This window comes from Thalassophryne amazonica, chromosome 2 (assembly GCF_902500255.1).
Source record: "Thalassophryne amazonica chromosome 2, fThaAma1.1, whole genome shotgun sequence".
In the NCBI taxonomy this organism is placed as follows: domain Eukaryota; kingdom Metazoa; phylum Chordata; class Actinopteri; order Batrachoidiformes; family Batrachoididae; genus Thalassophryne; species Thalassophryne amazonica.
The window spans coordinates 135,331,421-135,354,867 of NC_047104.1; the positions used below are offsets into that span (position 1 = coordinate 135,331,421).

The 23,447-nt window shown below is 44.1% G+C and overlaps 1 protein-coding gene across 1 annotated transcript in view; it reads left to right on the forward strand.

Annotated features, from left to right (window-relative positions):
* The window catches only part of fbn1 (fibrillin 1), a 269,481-nt gene that overhangs the window by 79,440 nt on the left and 166,594 nt on the right, over positions 1 to 23,447 (forward strand). The window contains exons 11-21 of the mRNA XM_034194183.1: positions 624 to 881; positions 2,318 to 2,467; positions 9,456 to 9,575; positions 9,750 to 9,875; positions 14,733 to 14,855; positions 16,051 to 16,173; positions 19,987 to 20,139; positions 20,677 to 20,730; positions 20,824 to 20,949; positions 21,029 to 21,154; positions 22,387 to 22,506. Coding sequence (XP_034050074.1) covers positions 624 to 881; positions 2,318 to 2,467; positions 9,456 to 9,575; positions 9,750 to 9,875; positions 14,733 to 14,855; positions 16,051 to 16,173; positions 19,987 to 20,139; positions 20,677 to 20,730; positions 20,824 to 20,949; positions 21,029 to 21,154; positions 22,387 to 22,506 — 1,479 coding nt within the window. The remainder of the gene's footprint in view (positions 1 to 623; positions 882 to 2,317; positions 2,468 to 9,455; positions 9,576 to 9,749; positions 9,876 to 14,732; positions 14,856 to 16,050; positions 16,174 to 19,986; positions 20,140 to 20,676; positions 20,731 to 20,823; positions 20,950 to 21,028; positions 21,155 to 22,386; positions 22,507 to 23,447) is intronic.

Genomic DNA, 23,447 nt, shown 5'->3' on the forward strand with positions numbered 1-23,447 from the left:
AAGACTGTAGTAGTCTAATAATTCTACTGAAGGGCAGTTTGTGATATAGCAGTTTGTGCAAGTGGATAAAATTAATCAAATTTAAATGGAAATTTGGGACATACAGGGTGACTCCCCAAAAAAACAGAACCCATAAAAATTGTAATAAATCCCACAAAGGTCCATCAATTTTTTTTTTTTTTTTTATTTGCTGGATTTAAACTTCGGTCTGTGTACAATCATTCCCCAAAGTTTCAGTTATCATGGTCACTTTGCATAAAAGTCATGTTCTTTCAAAATTATGCTCCAAATGGTGTGATTTGTTGGTGAAATAAGCCTCCAGGCAAAATGTCTTTTCCTTAGTCGACCAAGATATGTTGGGGAAGACTATTGGAACAATAGTCCAGCAAATTTCAAGACATTTGGTTGACCTTTGTGGGATTTATTACAATTTTTATGGGTTCGGTTTTCTTTTTTTGGGGGGGGGGGGGGGGGGGTTCTATGTTTCTTTTTGGTTTCTGTGTTTCATATAAAATGGTCTGCATCAGTAGCTGCTGTCAATGATGTCTCTGCATATCTCAAGACAGAGTTAACCTCCTGCTGTTTTTTTTTTTTCTTTGTTTTGTCATATGTGGTCATTTCAGAAGAGTACCAGAAGCTGTGCATTCAGTTACCTGATGTTGGAATTGGAGGACCCCCCATACCTGGTCAAGTCCCAGGTGGCCCGGGGATCTATCCTGGGCCATTTCCTGGTCAAATTCCTGGGCAAACACCTGACCAGGTTCCTGTGATTCCTGGTCATATTCCCATCCAAGTTCCAGGCTATGTCCCTGGCCAGGTTCCAGGCCAAATCCCAATACAAATTCCAGGACAAATCCCTGTACAGCCTCCACTTCCTCAGGGTATGATTCTTTTTTGCTGTCTGTCTCTGGTTCACTGCCACTTAGACAGGTCCATGTAATAACAGTTTATCACACATAACTGTGGTGGCTGACTGGGTTTGCATCTTATGTTTCACATGGAGACACAACAGTGTTCAAACTCACTGTCTCAGGCAACAATAATGAATCCCTTAAGCTAACGCGTTATATGCTTACATAATAATGCCTGGTTAGATTTGAACTGTACAGTGACACAGTTTTGAGATTTCTAGAAATCTATTCAAAGAATCTGTGCCTGCAGAAAAGAACCATTCTAAAAAGTTTCATTTGTCATGTGAAAAATCTGTATTGATATTTACACTGGGAGTATTGTGTGTGAATGCCAAGGATCTTAGAATAGTTTTTGTTTTCTCTTCGTGAGTGTTTAAGATACATCTCAGAGTAGTTTCACGCCTAAAAGTGCCAGTCAGTGCTGAAAAATGAAGTCAACGTGGAAATTCTTAATCTTGCAGTTCCTTGAGTGGCTGCTTGAGGCTGGCTCCAAAAGCGAGTCAGTTCCCATAGATATCCTTGTTAAGTTGTCCACCTATACAGCAAAAATGAACAGATTGGTACAGCTTGGTACAGAAATAAAAAAAGTTTTGGTCACTATGGCTAGTTTCACTATTCATGACAACTGCGCAGAGGGTGATTTCATTATTTTTTTTATTGCTTATCAGTTTAAGATATTTTAAACAAATAAACTTCTGAATACAGCAGTCCACACTGTGGGCTTGACCATGTTTGTATTTTCTGATAATATTTCTTAATGTGTGGTAGTTTTACTAACAGACTATCTAAGACGTCTGTGCTCCAGTATTTACATTGAGTGAAATTTCAATATGATTGAAATTGTATCCAAGCACCATCGTCCAAGCAACACAACATAGCAGCTATCTGTAACTTGTTAACCATTATGAGAATCACTGCCCGGTCCACAAAAATATGCATTAATCAAACACTCAAACCAAGAACCAAGATTAGCCTGTTACTTTAAGCTTCTTCAGTAAGTAATAGAAGGGGGAGGGGGTGTTTTCTGGTATCATTTGTCACCTCAGTCTTGCCCATGTGCCACCTCTTTACCCACTTATGTGTTAACCAGGAGTTAGGCGGAGTCAGGCACTGCTGAGTTGGCGACACTTATCATTGCTCCATTTCAGCTTCAAATCACCTCTTTAGAAAACCTATGGGTGATGTCACAGAGGGCATCTCCAGTATATTTATATATTTCTAGTCTATGTTTAACACACTACGGGAGTGACTAGATCCTTCTTACACCTGAGTATTACTTATTTATTATTACCTTTGTATTAAACAAAGATCTTTCTCCAGAAGTTGTAATATTTGGATTATTTATTTATTTATTCATTGCATTGTATGATCCATACAGCTTTTCTATGTGTAAATGTTTCTATCAGGTCCTATTATACTCCCCCAAAATATCACCAACATGTGCCAAACCTACCGGCATCTCTGCCTGAATGGCAGGTGTATCCCCATGCCTGGCACTGGATACCGCTGTGAGTGCAACATGGGCTTCAGATTGGACACAAGAGGAGAGTGCATCGGTAAATACAGATTAATCATGATTTAACAACATTGTACTTTGTCTGCTTGCAGTCCATGGTCTCTAGTGATAAGCTTAAATTGGTCACACTGTTGGGAAAGTGTAGTGACACGGACCCACAACAGGGGGCGCAAATGAACGGTCAATAGATGAGCCAAAATATAACAATTTAATGTTGTGAATGTGCACAACGAACATACAGACAATCTCAGAATATCACAACAGTCAATACACAAAGGTGACGTGTGGGCAGGCTCGAGGATAGAAGACGTCTGTCCTGAGGAGAGCCGGAACCACACGATTTCCGCCGCCCCAGAACCTGGTGAATACTGGAGCCGCCAAGTCCCGAATTCCCAGGTGATCACCGTCCCTGACTGTCGGATCTGGTACTGCTGGCGAAGAACAAAGACAGTCAAGTGTGGGTGTGTGTACACCCAGTAACAATAACGGTGGGAATGCCACCTCCACCTCTCACTCAATAACTTGCAGAGTACTGAAGATTCCTCAGGGAAAAGAGTGCCTTCTAGCGCCCTCTCAGCTTCCACTGACAGCGGTACCGGTACTCCTGCAAACACTCACAATATACAAACAATATTGCAAAACGGCTGAGGATATTACCTCCAATGAAGTATGATATCTCGGCAACGAGGTGGAGATGACGTCTGGTCTTTATGGAGTGAGATGATGTTGAGTAGATGGGTGACAGCTGTCAAGAGGTAATGAGCGACAGCTGTCACCCCCGGCTGTGTCCATGGCGGCAGCGCCCTCTCGTGCCTGAAGCCCACACTTCAGGCAGAGCGCCCACTGGTGGTGGGCCAGCAGTACCTCCTCTTCTGGCGGCCCACACACAACAGGACCCCCCCCCTCAACAGGCGCCTCCTGGCGCCCGACCCGGCTTGTTGGGGTGTCGAAGGTAGAAGTCGGCCAGGAGGGCTGGATCCAGGATGAAGCTCCTCTTCACCCAGGAGCGTTCTTCGGGTCCATACCCCTCCCAGTCCACCAAGTACTGGAACCCCCGACCCATCCGACGGACGTCCAGGAGCCGGCGCACCGTCCAAGCCGGCCCCCCGTCGATGATCCGAGCAGGAGGGGGCGCCGGTCCGGGAGCACAGAGGGGTGAGGTGTGATGAGGTTTGATACGTGACATGTGGAAAACCGGATGGATCCGCAGTGAAGCCGGGAGTTGGAGCTTCACTGCGGCAGGACTGAGGACTTTGAGGATCTTGAAGGGGCCAATGTACCTGTCCTGAAGTTTCGGGGAGTCCACCTGGAGGAGGATGTCCTTCGTGGAAAGCCACACCTCCTGCCCGGGCTGGTAAGCAGGGGCCGGGGATCGCCGGCGGTCTGCATGGGTCTTCGCCCTCGTCCGGGCCTTCAACAAGGCAGAGTGGGCGGAGCGCCACAACCGACGGCACTTCCGCAGGTGGGCCTGGACCGAGGGCACACCGACCTCTCCCTCCACCACGGGAAACAACGGGGGCTGATACCCCAAACACACCTCAAATGGGGAGAGGCCGGTGGCCGAAGACACCTGGCTGTTATGCGCATACTCGATCCAGGCCAGATGGTTACTCCAGGCCGTCGGGTGCGCGGATGTGACGCAGCGGAGGGTCTGTTCCAGTTCCTGGTTGACCCGCTCTGCCTGTCCGTTCGTCTGTGGATGGTACCCGGACGAGAGGCTCACGGTGGCCCCCAGTTCCCTGCAGAAGCTCCTCCAGACGTGTGAGGAGAACTGGGGACCACGATCTGAGATGATGTCGGAGGGTATCCCATGCAGACGGACAACGTGGTGGACCAGGAGGTCTGCTGTCTCCTGGGCTGTTGGGAGCTTTGGGAGGGCCACGAAGTGGGCCGCCTTGGAGAAACGGTCCACTATCGTGAAGATGGTGGTGTTGCCCTGGGACGGCGGGAGGCCCGTGACGAAATCCAGGCCGATGTGGGACCAGGGGCGATGAGGCACCGGCAGCGGCTGGAGGAGTCCTTGGGCCTTCGTGTGTACTTCCTTGCCCCTGGCACAGGTGGTGCAGGCCTGGATATATTCCCGGACGTCTGCCTCCATAGACGCCCACCAGAAGCGCTGCCGGACAGCTGCCACGGTCCTTCGCACCCCTGGATGACAGGAGAGCTTGGAACCGTGACAGAAGTCCAAGACTGCAGCTCTGGCCTCTGGTGGGATGTACAGACGGTTCTTCGGACCTGTTCCTGGGTCCGGGCTCCGTGCCAGGGCCTCCCGGACGGTCTTCTCCACGTCCCAGGTGAGGGTGGCCACGATAGTGGACTCAGGCAGGATGGGCGCCGGTGGATCCGACAGTGCAGTTTTGACCTCCTCTTCGTGTACCCGGGACAAGGCATCTGACCTCTGGTTCTTGGTCCCGGGGCGATAGGTGATCCGGAAGTCAAAACGCCCGAAGAACAGTGACCAGCGGGCTTGCCTGGGGTTCAGCCGCTTGGCGGTCCTGATATACTCCAGGTTCCGATGGTCAGTGAAAACCGTGAACGGCACAGACGCTCCCTCCAACAGGTGTCTCCACTCCTCAAGAGCCTCTTTCACCGCAAGGAGTTCTCGATTGCCGACGTCATAGTTCCGTTCAGCCGGGGTCAACCTGCGTGAAAAGTAGGCACACTGGTGAAGAACTTTATCGGTCTCTCCGCTCTGGGACAGCACGGCTCCTATCCCCGAGTCAGAGGTATCCACTTCAACCATGAACTGGAGGCTAGGGTCGGGCTGCACCAAAACTGGCGCATTAGAGAACCGTCGTTTCAACTCCTTGAACGCGGCTTCGCACCGATCCGACCAGGTGAAGGGGACTTTTGGAGAGGTCAGGGCTGTCAGGGGGCTAACTACCTGACTGTAGCCCTTAATCAACCTCCTATAGAAATTAGCGAAACCGAGGAACTGTTGCAGCTTCCTACGGCTTGTTGGTTGGGGCCAATCTCTCACCGCCGCAACCTTGGCCGGATCAGGGGCGACGGAGTTGGAGGAGATTATAAACCCCAGGAAGGACAAAGACGTGCGGTGAAACTCGCACTTCTCGCCCTTCACAAACAGTCGGTTCTCTAACAACCGCTGCAGGACCTGACGTACATGCTGGACATGGGTCTCAGGATCCGGAGAAAAGATGAGAATATCGTCCAGATATACGAAGACGAATCGGTGCAGGAAGTCCCGCAAGACGTCGTTAACCAAGGCTTGGAACGTCGCGGGGGCGTTGGTGAGGCCGAACGGCATGACCAGGTACTCAAAGTGACCTAACGGGGTGTTAAATGCCGTCTTCCATTCGTCTCCCTTCCGGATCCAAACCAGGTGATACGCATTTCTAAGATCCAGCTTAGTAAAGATTTTGGCTCCATGCAGGGGTGTGAACACGGAATCTAACAATGGCAACGGGTATCGGTTGCGAACCGTAATCTCATTCAGCCCCCTATAATCAATACATGGACGAAGTCCGCCATCTTTCTTGCCCACAAAAAAGAAACCTGCCCCCATCGGGGAGGTGGAGTTCCGGATCAGCCCGGCAGCTAATGAGTCCCGGATGTAGGTCTCCATTGATTCGCGCTCAGGTCGTGAGAGGTTGTACAGCCTGCTGGACGGGAACTCAGCGCCTGGAACCAAATCAATGGCACAATCGTACGGACGGTGCGGGGGAAGGGTGAGTGCCAGATCCTTGCTGAAGACGTCAGCAAGATGGTGGTACTCAACCGGCACTGCCGTCAGATTGGGAGGGACTTTGACCTCCTCCTTAGCCTGTGAACCGGGAGGAATCGAGGATCCTAAACACCCCCGAAGGCAGGTTTCGCTCCACTGAACCACCACCCCAGACGGCCAATCAATCCGGGGATTGTGCTTCAACATCCATGGGATGCCCAAAATCACGTGGGAGGTAGAAGGAGTTACAAAAAACTCAATCTCCTCCCGATGGTTTCCAGACACCACCAGAGTTACTGGTTGTGTCTTGTGTGTGAGTAAAGGGAGGAGGGTGCCATCTCGTGCCCGCACCTGCAATGGCGAAGGAAGTGCCACCAGAGGGAGCCCTACCTCCCTTGCCCATCTGCTGTCTAGCAGATTCCCTTCTGACCCCGTGTCCACCAGTGCTCGGGCTTGAAGGGTTAAATCCCCGCTCAGGATTGTGACTGGGAGTCGTGTGGCAATTTGTGTGTGTCTCACTTGAATGTTTTGACCCCCCCTTAGCCCAGTCTCTAAGGGCGAGTGTTGTCGTTTTGGCCGTTTGGGGCAGTTTCTCTGTGTGTGCTCAGTTGAGCTGCAGAGAAAACACTCTCCACGGATCAGCCTCCCCATTTTGGCCCTGTGCGTTTCCCTAACAATGTCAGCAGGGGGAGCTGTTGCCCCACAAAGCACTGCGGCTGTGGAGCGTGGGGAGGGCGGCCCCTTTTGGAACCTGGAAGGGAGAGGGGCGGCGCGTATCCGGTCACGTCCTTCGCCTCGCTCCCGACGGCGTTCCTCCAACCGATTGTCTAACCGTATAACGAGATCGATAAGCCCATCTAAATCCCGCGGTTCCTCCTTAGCTACCAGCTGCTCCTTCAGAACCAACAACAGTCCGTTTATGAAGGCAGCGCGGAGCGCAACGTTATTCCAGCCGGACCTCGCAGCCGCGATGCGGAAGTTGACTGCATAAGCGGCTGCGCTCTCGCGTCCCTGTCTCATTGACAGCAGCACTGTTGAAGCGGTCTCTCCTCTGTTAGGGTGATCAAACACTGTTCTGAACTCCCCCACAAACCCAGTGTATGCTGATAACAACCGTGAGTTCTGTTCCCAGAGCGCCGTAGCCCAGGCGCGTGCTTTACCCCAAAGCAGAGCAATCACATAAGCTATTTTACTAGCATCTGACGCGTACATGACGGGACGTTGTGCGCTGCATAAGAAAGTCCGCGCACGTCTCCACACAACCTCCGTACGGCTCAGGAGGGCTTATGTATGCTTCAGGGGATGGTGGGAGGGGTTGTTGAACCACCACTGGAACATTTATATCCTGCACAGGGTCAGCAGGAGGACAAGCTGCAGCAGTGTCCTGAGCACTCGCCGCCATCTGTGCGGAGAGAGCCTCCACCCTGCGGTTCAGGAGGATGTTTTGCTCAGTCATTTGATCCAACCGAGCCGTAAAGGCGGTGAGAATGTGCTGCAGCTCACCAATCACGTCTCCTGCAGATGCCTGCGCTCCCTGCTCTCCCATTGGTCGTTCAACAGCCGGGTGACGCCCCTCGGAGTCCATGACGCTGGCCGAGATATCCTGTTGGGAAAGTGTAGTGACACGGACCCACAACAGGGGGCGCAAATGAACGGTCAATAGATGAGCCAAAATATAACAATTTAATGTTGTGAATGTGCACAACGAACATACAGACAATCTCAGAATATCACAACAGTCAATACACAAAGGTGACGTGTGGGCAGGCTCGAGGATAGAAGACGTCTGTCCTGAGGAGAGCCGGAACCACACGATTTCCGCCGCCCCAGAACCTGGTGAATACTGGAGCCGCCAAGTCCCGAATTCCCAGGTGATCACCGTCCCCGACTGTCGGATCTGGTACTGCTGGCGAAGAACAAAGACAGTCAAGTGTGGGTGTGTGTACACCCAGTAACAATAACGGTGGGAATGCCACCTCCACCTCTCACTCAATAACTTGCAGAGTACTGAAGATTCCTCAGGGAAAAGAGTGCCTTCTAGCGCTCTCTCAGCTTCCACTGACAGCGGTACCGGTACTCCTGCAAACACTCACAATATACAAACAATATTGCAAAACGGCTGAGGATATTACGTCCAATGAAGTATGATATCTCTGCAACGAGGTGGAGCTGACGTCTGGTCTTTATGGAGTGAGATGATGTTGAGTAGATGGGTGACAGCTGTCAAGAGGTAATGAGCGACAGCTGTCACCCCCGGCTGTGTCCGTGGCGGCAGCGCCCTCTCGTGCCTGAAGCCCGCACTTCAGGCAGAGCGCCCACTGGTGGTGGGCCAGCAGTACCTCCTCTTCTGGCGGCCCACACACAACACACACTGTAGTTAATGGTCATGTTACAGCAATAACCAAATCTACCACTTTGTAGTTATTTGCATCAAAGTACTAGGGAGACACTTGACAACCCCACGTCGGGGCAGGTGTTGGATATTGATTGATTATGCTATGTTGGCAGGCCTTGAACCTAGTGACTGCACTCAAAAAAACTGATGCATTGGATGAACTCAATTCAATTATGTACAGGATTTCCATCTATGTAGTCCCAACTAAATTAAAATACATTATCTTTCATGGATGTCCTTTATTTGAGTTGGGGCTACATATATTTATTAGATGGAAATCCTGCCCATAATTGAATTGAGTTCATCCAATGAGCCATTTGTTTGAGTGATACACTCAAAAAGCTGACCTCATTGGATTGGATTTCATCTGATAAGTATACGTAGTCCCAACTAAATTAAATACATTATCTTGCATGGATGTGTTTTATTTGAGTTGGGGCTACATATATTTATTAGATAGAAGTTCTGCACATAATTGCATTGAGTTCATCCAATGAGTTGCTTGTTTGAGTGATACACTCAAAAAGCTGACCTCATTGTATTGGATTCCATCTAATAAATATCTGTAGTCCCAACTAAATTAAATTACATTATCTTGCATGGATGTGCTTTATTTGAGTTGGGGCTACATACGTATATTTATTAGATGGAAATCCTGCCCATAATTGAATTGAGTTCATCCAATGAGCCATTTTTTGAGTGTGATTAATAGTTGTCAGATTAAGTATTGTACTTTCACGTAGCTATCAGAAGTCCCTATAATTACAATATCCCATCTTCTCAGTTTGCCATAGATATAGCTTTACACCCTGTCAAGCACTTTAGTACGACTAACTTCAATGTGGCTAAAGGTTGCTGTCACCATGTGGGACCATGTAAAGATTAAAGAGTGCGATTCTCCAGATCCAGACTGAATGAACAAGAATGTTTTTTTGACTTCTTATACAGATGATGATGAGTGTGAGAGGAACCCGTGTGCACATGGAGAGTGTATGAATACACCTGGATCCTACATCTGCCAGTGTCCTGCCGGATTCCAGTCGACTGCAACCAGGACCGAGTGCCGAGGTGATGCACACACACACACACACACACACACACACACACACACACACACACACACACACACACACACACACACACACACACACACACACACACACACACACACACACACACACACACACACACCTCATAATAAGAGGATGTGCATATTTATTGCTCTGTTTTGCTTTCTTCCAGATCTGGATGAGTGTGTGGCCAATGGTCGCATCTGTAACAACGGCCGCTGCGTGAATACTGAGGGCAGCTTCCACTGCGTCTGTAACGCTGGCTTCGAGATCTCAGCAGATGGAAAAAACTGTCAAGGTCTGTCATAATCAGACTTGTATATTTATGCAGTGGAAGCACATGTAAAAGAGTGGATTTACTGCAATAACCACAATGTGTTTAATGTGTGCTGTAGATGGAAATTTTACACCATTGACTGACAGAAACATTGGCTGTACATGGACAAAATTTATAAGGCGCGCAGTGGGAGTTTTACGTGTTTAAGCCTATTAAGAACAAATCATTTTATATTATAGGCAGACACACATGGCAGGTGTTATCTACTGATAGAAACAAACATCTGTATGCACTAATAACTAAATTCACACTACTTAAACTGGTTCTTATAGTGAGTTCTTTTTGGCATCTCCCTTTTTTCACTTGGGTCATTGCAGAAAATCTGATATGGATCTGCTTGTTGATTTCGCATAGGTTTTACGCTGGATACACTTTGTGATGTAACTCCACAGTACTTGGAGCAAGGGCAGTCTTGCACACCTTCTGCATTAGCAGCAAGCCCACTAACTGCTTGGTCAACAAGCTGCCCACTTACATTGGATCTTATGAATGAGTGAAACTAAGTTGTTCACTCCTGTGTCATTCACAGTAAGTCATATGCTCTGTTACACCCCGTTTACACCGAGTCCCTCAAGCAGAGGGTCACTCCTTTGAGTCTGATCTGCTTGAGGTTTCTTCCTCAATATCATCAGAGGGAATTTTTCCTTACCACTGTTGCCTGTGTGCTTGCTGTAGGGCAGGGGTGGCCAAGTTCGGTCCTCGAGAGCCACCTTCCTGACACTCTTAGTTGTCTCCCTGCTCCAACACACCTTAATCCAATGAAAGACTCGTTAGCAGACTTTTAATGAGCCTTTCATTGGATTCAGGTGTGTTGGAGGAGGGAGACAACTAAGAGTGTCAGGAAGGTGGCTCTCGAGGACCGAACTTGGCCACCCCTGCTCTAGGACATAGATGTCAAACTGATTCCAGAAAGGGCCAAGAGGGTGCAGGTTTTCTTTGTAACCACCAACTCCAGCAGGTGATTTCACTGATGAACATCACTTTGAGCAGATGGGAAGAGTTCATCAGTGAAATCACCTGCTGGAGTTGGTGGTTACAAAGAAAACCTGCACCCTCTTGGCCCTTTCTGGAATCAGTTTGACACCTATGGGTTGGTAAGGTTAGACCTTACTTGTGTGAAGCACCTTGAGGTAGCTTTGTTGTGATTTGTGCGATTGATTGTGCCATCACTCTCTGTCGGCCTCCAACAGGTGCGCAAGTGTACTGAACTGTTTAAAAGATCTCATAATCTGTCTCGTTAACCCTCACAGGTCCCAACCCACTCCCAACCTGATCCAATGGGTGGTAATAGACTCTCAGTTGACTCTGCATGGGGTTGCATCACTGGTTGTGGATATTGACATAGTATATTATACTCTCACAACTCATTCGCAATGCATGCATAAGCGCAAATAACAGATCAAATTGGAGACCAGCCAAGACTTGTGAGATTTGACAACATGTCATGGTCTTGTAGGTCTTATATGGGTCTGAGTCTGGTGTAAACAGGGCATTACCTACATTGTGTGGATAACCATTGGCTGTATTTAAGCTGTATTTATATTAAATTGGTTTAAAGAGGCTTGCCTCCAAATGTGGTTTAGCTACAGTCTTAGAAATGAAATCTGTGATAATCTGTATGTATTCTATGTATTTCCCATTTTGGTCCAAAACATTACATAGGATTTGAATTTACTGAAGGTATATTGCTCATTACAGTGAGCTTTTTAGTTTATTTATTTCATGAGTTTGAGAAATGTGCTTGTCAGTCATTTAAAAACAAGCTAAATGCAATATTCCCTGATCTCTGTGTTTGCGACCTGGTTATCTTTTATATTTGAGTTTCCTACAAAATACAGAAAGAGGATTTCAAGTGCAATGCTTTTGGCAAAGAGCTATCAATTCTCAAAGGTGTGGCTATAACAGAAAGAGAAACTATATGTTTTTCAGTGTTACAATGTGGTCTCTGTGTCTGATATCTTTAGTTGATTTCACTGAAGTCTGGTATAATGTAAAAATGCTTTTCCGTTGTGGAGCTACCACAGAGTGCTGAGGGTTGGACTGCCAAGAAAAGCAAACAATGCATGCTAACCAGGGTGTGCACCAATAACCCCACTCTTAGTTCTGACTTTGCCCTGCATGAACTCTGCAGTTGTTTTGGTCATGTCAAAAAAGAGAGGTCAACCAATGACATCGAGGGTTGGTGACAGCAGAGCAGGTAGGCCAGTATGCATAAGATGCTGATTTACCAAATGCTGGTTTCAAATCCTGCTTATGGTACCTGTCTGTGTCCTTGGACAAGATAGAGTGCTAAATTGAGTAGGGGATCTAAACCTTTGCGTGGAGTTGAGTGGAGACAGTTTTGCGGCCGATTTATAAAGACTGACTACGCAGCTGACATTGGGTTGTAGCGTGACATAGATAGCAGTATGTAAATGAGGATTTTGCATGTGCTAATGGCTGTAAATCCAAAATGAAATTCAATCAGCCACTTGCAGGTTTGCGCCGTGCGTTCACAAACTTCCATATAATTGAGCGTGTTCACATGCTGGCAAAAACATTTCAGACATTTAACACACAGTGTGCAAAGTTCTCTGCCTTCCACTGGTAAAATGCAGCATAATTATTCACCATTCGTTCATTCATTCATTTTCCATACCCAATTAAGAGTCACCAGGGAAGGGGGGACGGCTGGAGTCTGTCATAGGGTGTAAGGCGCTATACACCTCAGACAGGACACCAGGCTATCACAGGGCCACATATAGACAGACAAACACATGCACACTTGCACGCACACCTACACTCAATTTAAAGTTTCCATTTCACTCAACCTGCATGTCTTTGGAAGTGGGAGCCAGAGCCCCTGGAGGGAACCCACACAAACACATGCCAACCATACATGGGGAGGCCCTGGCGGGAAGCATTGCCATGACACAGTTATTCACCAGTTTGCTTAAATACTGTGTAATAGGGATGTGAATCTTACAACAACTCACAATTCAATTCGATTCCGATTCTTGGGGTGACGATTCGATTCAGAATCGATTTTCGATTGAAAGAGCTCTGAGAATAGTTATATTACTTAAAAAATGTTTATGTTTAAGACAGTACAGCTTTACAAGGTTAATCAAGTGATTCTAAAGATGTAAATTTACTTATCTGCTTTGCTCGTTCAGAGTTGGCTGGCAGTTTAGTGAAGTAATGGAGTGTGCGCTGGTCAGTAGTCGGCAGAGACTGCTGCTCCGCTTCTTTTAGCTCCGGGTGATGGCGTCGCATGTGGGCTTGCAATTTGAAGTGTTTCCGAAGTACTTGACTTTCATTTTGCAGATTTTGCACACTGCATAAGTCATGTCAAGCTCCTTCTTGCACAGCAAATAAAAAAGTCCAAAATGCGCCCAAAGCATTTACCTTCAGCAGAGACGGTGCTGGCTGAATTAGCTCTTCGTCCGCCATGCTAAGCTGCAGCTCACGAATGTTTGAAACACGCCAGACCCTCCCCTCGCAGGGATGCTGTAGTACGGAGGCCATTGCCTGACAAACAGTACACGCAGTGAGTAAGCAAGAAAATGTTTAAAAAAATTGCTTTTTAAAAATCGATTCTTGGACATTTTGGATCGATTAAGAATCTTAATAAATAAGAATCGCGATTCGGACGTGAATTGATTTTTTTCGGCACCCCTACTGTGTAAGTAAGTCCCTTTGGCTGCTCCCTAGTTTGTACTCGGGGTCGCCACAGCAAATCCGAGGTGGATCTGCATTCCTGACACGTTCCTGACGCAACTCCACATTACATGGAGAAATGTGACATGGGTGGGGTTTGAACCGGGAACCTTCTGCACTGAAACCAAGTGCACTAACCACTTGTCCACCACTCCCAGTTTGCTTAAATACAAACTGGGAGTATGGTGTATGGAACAATAATTCAATGTCTGAAGTAGATTTGTTTTTATTAGTTTGTTTGCTTGTTTTAAATTGTATTTGTGCTATTTGTGCATAGCACAAAATACAGACACTATCAACACCAGCAAAACTTCCTGCTGACCTTGATAAATTGTGTTGCATTTTCAAACCTCACCTATAGGCATGCTCCCTCCCAGAATTTTGCACACTCAGGTGGACAAACCTTAAATTGCATATGCATGAAGGCAAATACGCTAAATGAAAAACATGCACTAGTTTGTGCATTTGAAAGATGTAGTCCTCATTGGCATCTGCGTACAAACTGATAGTAAATCAGGCCCTTTATCGGCATTATGTTAGCTCACCCAGCTGGTTATCAGTCTTGGCTGTGGAAGTAACTGGTGTCCCATCCAGGGGGAGTCATAGACCCTCATCCACTTCACATTACAGAATTTGCAGACATACATTAGTACCAACAGTGTTCAGGGACTTACCATATCAGACTTACTTCTTCTTGGTGACAGCAAGCACTTGACAGCTGTCCCCATAAAAGATGACATGAAAATTGACAAGAACTGTTCTGGATATAGCCTTACTTGACATGAGACAGGTAATCTGGTATCCATATCATAATATACAGACATCTTGTACACTGAAAAAGAACCAACTTAAAAAAAAACAGTACAGTTGGTCAAACTTGAATATATTGTTATTTGAACCTAAGTTTGCTCTGGAGTTGATCTAACTTACAAACTTAAGTTCAAACAACTTAATTCATTCAGGTTTTACCAATTGTAACACATTTTTAAGATGGTTCGACTATTTTCTTTTTTCAGTGTAGGGTTGTGGGCTAAATCTAGCAGTGTGGTCCTTTAACCACTGTAGCTTCCTTAAATGCACCTTCTGTACCTTTATCGGTGTGTTTCTGTCCATTTCCAGACCAGGATGAGTGCCTGATCAGGAACATGTGTCTCAACGGACTCTGTATCAATGAAGATGGCAGCTTCAAATGCATCTGTAAGCCTGGCTTCCTGCTTGACACCAGCGGACGCATGTGCATCGGTGAGTTCATTGGTTCAGACACATCTCTGCTTGTTCACATTCACGAGCTGCATCATCCGGCATTAAGCTTGGAGGGGCTATTTCTTGTCTGGAGTATGAGTAGTTCTGTTATGTGAAGTCTAAGCACACAGGGGAGAGAGAGAGAAAAAAAAATCCCCCCAAAAGCTTTGGAAAAGTCCCTGGGCATTGCAGCAGGCTAACTGGATGTTGATATGTGGAAAGAGAAAATAGGTTTGACCTTTTCCTGAAACTGATCAAACCTGCCAGAAGAGGTTTTGATTAGAAAAGACCGATAATGTGATTCCAGGATAATAATTTAACATCCGACTTGCATTTGGTTGATGCTGTATGGACCCATAAACGGCCTGTTGTGCATAAAATAATTACTTTACTGCTTTAAATAACAGTGGTGCTATAAAGATCCATTTAGAGAACAAATATCCCCTAAAGCAGTGGTTCTGGAACATCTGGTGAATTCACATGAAGCTGATTCATGTGCCCCCACCACCACCACCACCACCACCACCAAAAAAATAAATAAAAATAAATAGAAAACATTGTGCAAGGATATCCAGTGAATGGAATTCAATCCAGAAAGATATTTAATTGAAGAACTGATTGTGGATTGGTAGCAAAATAAATAATCACAATATAAATATGTTCTTTTTGTTGCTGTTTATTTTTTTTAAGATTATCAAGAAATTATTCTTTTAGGAATAATGGTATATGTGTTTTTTGGTCTTTAGTGTGGGGAAAGGGCTGGGGGGTCAAGAAAACACTTTTGCCCTTTGTGCTGTTGAATTAAACGTGATCTCCGAGACTATATTAAATCATAGCTGAAAAGCTAAAATAGGAGAATAGGAGCTCCCATGTGCCTACCTCACCCAAAGTGTCTCCAGGAAGGTGCCCGCAACCACAAACACACTTATGTGCCAATGCCCTAAAATTGTTTACACTCAGTAATGATGTGATAAACTGATGCAGACAGCAGGGAGGAGGAAAACTGGTTGCTTAGCGGAGGTAATAAATGTGAAAATGTGATGTTGTTTTGGCTGCACCTTTCTATTTTAATAAGAACTGCTTCAGCAGGAAATTGGTGACGCTTAATAGATTCTTCCACTAGCTGAAATGTTTTGCTTGTGACGTTCCTAAAGCCCTGGTTCCCCGTGTTGTCCCCGTGTGTCCGTGCCTGCAGACATCGACGAGTGTGAGACTCCGGGCATGTGTATGAACGGCCACTGCATTAACACCGAGGGATCGTTCCGCTGTGAGTGTATGGCTGGAATGGCCGTGGGTCTGGATGGACGGGTCTGCGTTGGTGAGTAGCCATTTGTCTGATAATCTGGATCTCTGTTGTTTATTTTCAGGAATGGCCTGTGTGTTGTTTTTGGATTACACTGTAAACTGTAATCTCTCACCCAATCTGAGTTCGGGTTCAGTACCAGCTGACTGGTGAACATCTAAGCGAGATATGCACGCAATTTCTGCTTCAATTTACTGAAGGGAACACACCCCGTTTTCATTTCCGGCATGTGCTGCCTCTGTTTCAGGCTGACTACAACGACAGAGACCAGAAAAACTAAAACATTTTAGTATTTTTTTATGTTTTTTAACAAAGTACAGCATTTTTTGTTTGTTTTTTTGTTTTTTGTTTTCCTTCTGGGTGTTTTAAGAAAGAGTTGGTTTTTCCACTGTTTTTCAGCAAGTACGTCTTGCTTCAGTATGGAAACAATTGTGAGCTTCCATGTGCCTATCTCGTCCAAACAGGGTTGAACAGTTTGGCTGTTCACACTTTTTAAACAGGAGAAATCTGATACATGGGTCTGACCAAGATGTTTATTTGGAACGTCTGTCAAACGCTGCCATGTCCTACATTTTTTTAATCCATCCAGATGTAAATAAAAGGAAATCAAAGCTCAGATTCTAAACTGTATTGCGATACAAGGTGACACAGACGTTTACAGTTGACCAACTGTAGTAAGCAGGATAAACACCAAGCAACTAATGGAAATTATAGATTAATGGCTTCCTCCTTAAAATTCCAAAATGGCCACCAAAATGAATGTTTTGACATCTCAGTTCCTTATTTCGTATTTCAGGGGCCCATAATTTCTTGCGGATGTGACATAATTCTGGTCTCAGCCTGTATTCACATAGCTCTGAACAGATGCGTGAAAACTGATCACCTGAAGCTTTCCAAACCAAAATTTGTGCTATGTGTTGTCGAATTTACATTTTTGTTATCATGATTTATCGCAAATTAATAACACATTTTAAATCTTCAAACCAGGATGCTTCTTAAATGCAGTTTAATGAAAAAAATGGAAACAGATATTTTTTTTTTGACTCATCAGTTCCACTTCATTCAGAATTGTAGTGGTAGAACACTCAGAGTAATGCCGAATGTATATTATCAGTTATCAAGTTGTTCATCAATGAATATGGCTTTTTACACCCTTCAGAAAACCATACACCCTGAGGCCGAAAGTGTATGGTTTTCTGAAGGGTGTAAAAAGCCATATTCATTGATGAACAACAAGTGTATGGTTTTCTGAAGGGTGTAAAAAGCCATATTCATTGATGAACAACAAGTGTATGGTTTTCTGAAGGGTGTAAAAAGCCATATTCATTGATGAACAACTTGATAACGATTTTATCATGTACCTATAAATGATAAATGTTGTATGGTTTTCTGAAGGGTGTAAAAAGCCATATTCATTGGTGAACAACTTGATAACGATTTTATCATATACCTATAAATGATAAATGTTGTATGGTTTTCTGAAGGGTGTAAAAAGCCATATTCATTGATGAACAACTTGATAACGATTTTATCATATACCTATAAATGATAAATGTTGTATGGTTTTCTGAAGGGTGTAAAAAGCCATATTCATTGGTGAACAACTTGATAACGATTTTATCATATACCTATAAATGATAAATGTTGTATGGTTTTCTGAAGGGTGTAAAAAGCCATATTCATTGATGAACAACTTGATAACGATTTTATCATATACCTATAAATGATAAATGTTGTATGGTTTTCTGAAGGGTGTAAAAAGCCATATTCATTGGTGAACAACTTGATAACGATTTTATTATATACCTATAAATGATAAATGTTGTATGGTTTTCTGAAGGGTGTAAAAAGCCATATTCATTGGTGAACAACTTGATAACGATTTTATCATATACCTATAAATGATAAATGTTGTATGGTTTTCTGAAGGGTGTAAAAAGCCATATTCATTGATGAACAACTTGATAACGATTTTATCATATACCTATAAATGATAAATGTTGTATGGTTTTCTGAAGGGTGTAAAAAGCCATATTCATTGGTGAACAACTTGATAACGATTTTATTATATACCTATAAATGATAAATGTTGTATGGTTTTCTGAAGGGTGTAAAAAGCCATATTCATTGGTGAACAACTTGATAACGATTTTATCATATACAGTGGTCCCTCGTTTATTGCGGGACTAACGTTCAAAAATAACCCGCGATGGGCGAAAACCGCGAAGTAGTCAGCGTTATTTTTTACAATTATTGTAGATGTGTTAAGGCTGTAAAACCCCTCACTACACACTTTATACGCTTTTCACAATCAGGCATTAACATTTTCTCACTTTTCTCTCCTGTGTAAACACTCAAAGTTCAAAGCTTAGTAGAAAAAAAATAGAACGTTTTCCTATAAATAATTATGATGGCTTTTAGAACTAACGAATTTAATTTTAACGATCAACCTACGAGGATGGACACATAAGAAATTATTAATAGTGACTCTTCGTCGTGGCGCTGCTCCGCTGTCCGGATTGGCTGATTATTCGGGTGGTATGAAAAATATTACCCGTCCGCGAAATGGGTGTATTGCTATTTATTCTTTAATGTTTTATCCATTCATATTGGTGTATCATTTATAGGTATATGATAAAGAAATGTACTCATTCAGGGTTTTCTCTACAGTACAATTTGCAAGTTGGACTTAAAGTTCATTATAATTATATTATAGGTTCGTTCATAATGTTCCTTGACATCCAAAAATTTGCTTGTGATTTTTTTTTAGCATTCTGTTTTTCAAGTGCTGGTCTTTTGATGCTTCAATTTTATGTAAAAACAATGTTAACGTTAATACCATTTACCAGCCGGCAATGAGATTAGAACAATGCCAAACACACATTGCATATTGGGACCCTGAAAGATGAAATGGTGACAACAGTATTTTGGTTTTTGAAAGTAACTTAGTTGCATATGTCATGTCAGAAAACATATGATTAGATGGCAAAATCATTCACTTGGATAATCTTTGCAGCACTGGTAAGTTTGACCCTTGAAACAAGTGGACTTTCCACATTTCCACCATAGTGGTTTAACAGATGGTTGCAGAAAGACCAAATGCTATACTTTTGGATTATGCATGACAATACAAGTAATTTTGGTTTACATTTCAACAATACTGGAAGTTTTTAAAAATTTTGACCACAGTTGACCCCGTTTGAACCCTACCAAACATGGCCACCAAACTTGTTCATAATTTTCAGGTAAACCAAAACCATTTGTAAGCTTTGATCCCTTTGAAAGCATCACAGAACTTTAAAATTAGTCCTTGTCTACTTGTAGTACCAAATGAAGCTCCATTATAGCCTGATTACTACCAGCTTAGTCGTTTCCAGTATTGATTTTTGGTGTTTCGATCTTGGTTGCCAGGGGTCTTGGTGACTCATATTTGTTTTTCATGCCTCCTTGAGCTCCACCTACCTTGATTGGCTCTAGGAGAGTAGATCTGTTTATGTCATTATTTTCAACATTCCCACATTCCCCCAAATGACATTTCTTTGTGTATTGTGTGGGGAAGTGTTGAAATGTCGTTCCTCAGTCTGTGTGCGTTTTGGTCAGGATGATATCAACGCATGAGAATGTCTAAAATCCCAGGATATTATGCAGTGACAACAACAGTTTGTTTTGCCAGTGTTGTTTATTGGAGCCATGGATTCTTGCCTCCCTTTCCTTCTACTTTTCCCGTTCCCATGCCTTTACTCCAAATGTGTCTTTCTCTTCCTAGATCGCATGGCCGATCTCCGTTCTCACACACTCTTACACAGTCTTTTTGTTGATCTGAAACAGACACACACATGCGCAGTTCATGTTATGGTGGCTACAAGCGCGGACAGTGTGTGAGGCCTTTATTCGGAGCTGTGACCAAGTCCGAGTGCTGCTGTGCCAGCACGGATTATGCCTACGGAGAGCCGTGCCAACCCTGCCCACCGAAAAACTCTGGTACAGATATTCACACCGCTCCACCCTTTACATACACAGAGCCGCCTCCCACCACCTGACCCACACATGCACAGGCACGCATGCACGCACTGCGCTTAATTCAAAACATACCTGTTAAAGTCAGGATGACCAGAGCAAAAAGTTCTGTGGTCTCTGACACATAAATAAAGTCACAACTAAGTTGTTTGACAGAGACCCACATTCAAGAGAAGCTGACTACACACACACACACACACACACACACACACACACACACACACACACACACACACACACACACACACACACACACACAGTTGCTTTTTGTTTGTGCCATCAATTAAATTTTCAAAATGAACAGATCCCAGAGTTTCACCACATTAAGGAACAAGTTTTCTAAGCATGGAGGCTAAATTAGAAAGTATGTAAATGGATAATGATACAATATTAAATCTCTTGCTTTGAGATTTTGAGGTTTTTTTGCCGTATATTTTCTCAAATGCTGTTACTTCCTTCTTCGTTGTTTTTTAATGTGAACTGACTGGGTGTTTCTTGCAGCTGAGTTCCTGGCTCTGTGCCCAAATGACATCGGCACAACCGGTGATGGACGAGGTAATGCAGCAGAAATCAGTCGTGAAAATCAAGTGATTATTACTCACCGATTGATTTATTTGACCCCTGAATGTTTATTGTCCTGCCTCGCAGACATTAATGAATGCGCCCTGGATCCTGACATTTGCCAGAATGGAGTGTGTGAGAACATGCTGAGGACATACAAATGCAGCTGCAATGAAGGCTTTGAGGTAGACCTGACAGGAAAAAACTGCATTGGTAAGTTCTTGTCCACTTTGAAACTTTGAGAATCTAGCCTTGATATCCGCTGCCCTCATGACCATCTGTTTCTTCGCAGATATTGATGAGTGTCTGATGAACAGACATCTGTGTGACAACGGTCTATGCAGAAATACGCCAGGCAGTTTCACCTGTCACTGTCCCACCGGATACCGATTTGATACTGCGACAGATGTGTGCGAGGGTCAGACATGCTTTCATTCTGTCTTACACTTTGGGCCCTATCTTGATGATCCATAGCACATGTCTTAAACTGCATAGCACAAGTGCTTTTGGCACGTCTGACTAAATATTGCAATTTACATAGAGGATAATTTGAACTAGTTGTAAACGTGGATGTGTTTTGGGCATAACGTGAAATAAAACAGTCACAGTGTCATCTGACATTAGCTTGAAGACACAAGTGTGCTAGTGTCTGGCACGCTGTTATTCAGATTTCTGACAAGGAAAGGTTTCTGGCCACAGTGTCAAAGTGCATCAGCAGATTATTTACAGGAATCCCAGTTGTCACTAAAGCTCCCTGAGGTGAAGCATTTGAGGTCCACATTCTGTAACACCTCCTCCTTCTCCATATCTCACCAACATTTTTAAAGTTTTGTATTTTGCACAAGTGCTTTCAGCACATCTGACTAAATATTACAACTTACATGGCGGATCATTTGAACTATTCGTAAACGTGGATGTATTTTGGGCATACCGTGAAATAAACCAATCACAGTGTCATCTGACATCAGCTTGAAGACACAAGTGTGCTAGCGTCTGGCACATTGTTATTCAGATTTCTGGTGAGGAAAGGTTTCTGGGCACAGTGGCAAAGTGCATCAGCAGATACTTTACAGGAATCCCAGTTGTCACTAAAGCTCCCTGAGGTGAAGCATTTAGGGTCCACATTCTGTAACACCTCCTCCTTCTCCATATGTCTCACCAGCATTTTTTAAATTTTGGATTTTTCTATTAGGCTTTTTTTTCCATGTCTGTAGAGATTCTCAGGCTTCCAGGTCATGTTTAGTTCATAAGTCCAGCTGACCTGACTCAACCTACTCATTGTTAATTGTTCAGTTTATTTTTGTAGTAGTTTGATGAACAATTGTGCAATCCTGTTTGTACAAACATGTTTGAGACCAGGCTTTTGCTGGTCTATGGTGCACTTACTTTGTGTTGCCATGCAAAACCAGTGCACCAGCCCTGCACATGAACCCACCACATTTTTAGACCAACACATCCATGTGCAAGCAAGTGGGCACAATTTATAACAGTCGCTTACATGACACGGAGCTGGGTGTAAAAATGAAAACTGTGTCTCTTGTACACTGTGCACCAGATGGAAGATATGGCCCTCCATTTTTCTCACTGATGTCTATTATGTCCACTATGTTACCATCAGGACAGCTTGTCACTTGTGTTTGTCTCCAACAGATGTGAATGAATGTGCGTCAAGCCCATGTGTAAACGGAGAGTGTGTGAACAGCCCGGGATCCTTTGTGTGTTTGTGTTCTACGGGAAGTTCGCTGGACAGCTCTGGGCTGGAGTGTATAGGTAAGTGAGCATTGTTTAGGCATTCAGTCTACTCAGAACTTTATGGCAATGTATTCAGGGATGGTCCATTCTATTTTTTTTTTTTTTATAAACTGTCCACTTACACATACTTGAAATATGACTTTTTTTTTTTTTTTGCATTGCATTGCATTGCAAATATGAGCTGACCAATCACAGCTCAGCATGCAAATAGCCGTAGCGGGTCAGACTTCAGGCTCATTTATGCTGAACATTAAATATGGATGCAGATGGAGCCTTCTATCTGCACTCTGCATGCATGTGACCTTTATTTGGGTCCATTTTATACAATGGAACAGAGCAATACCATCCCAAATCGTTTTGGGATGGTATTGGGCTGATTGATTGTGCAGGTAATGATCACTGTGCACCGGAATCGTTGCCACACATCGGAATGTTACCAGTTTTTTTTTTTTAAAGAAGAAAACCACGCTGTTCTCGTCTTTAACATTTCAGGAGAGCGAAAGTATAATGACTTGGAAGATTAGTGAGAGTTTTTTTTCTGCTGTTTTCATGTAAGAACTTGAATCTTCCAGATCCAGATTGTATTTTTTTTTAGAAAGCCACTGCATCACTTTAATAGTGTCTAGTGCGACCTCACCCAGATCATTTTTGGAATAATTTTTTTTCTGGAATTAGGCTACAGGGAGCTGAATGATCCTTTGTTTACAGCCGGGGCTCTGAAACACTTGATGCTTTAAATTCCACGTGCGATTAAATTCCCACTTATGCTCACAAATGTTAAATAAGCCTTAACTGCCCTGTAATTGAACATTTTATTTCAAAATCACAATTTAGATCTTGCTAAATGTTTTAGTTCTGTACGCCACATTTAATGCTGCAGCTGCTGATTCTTTTCATTATTACTCTGATTTATTTCAGAGTTAATTTAGTGTGTAAAATGTCATATTTGTGAAAATTTA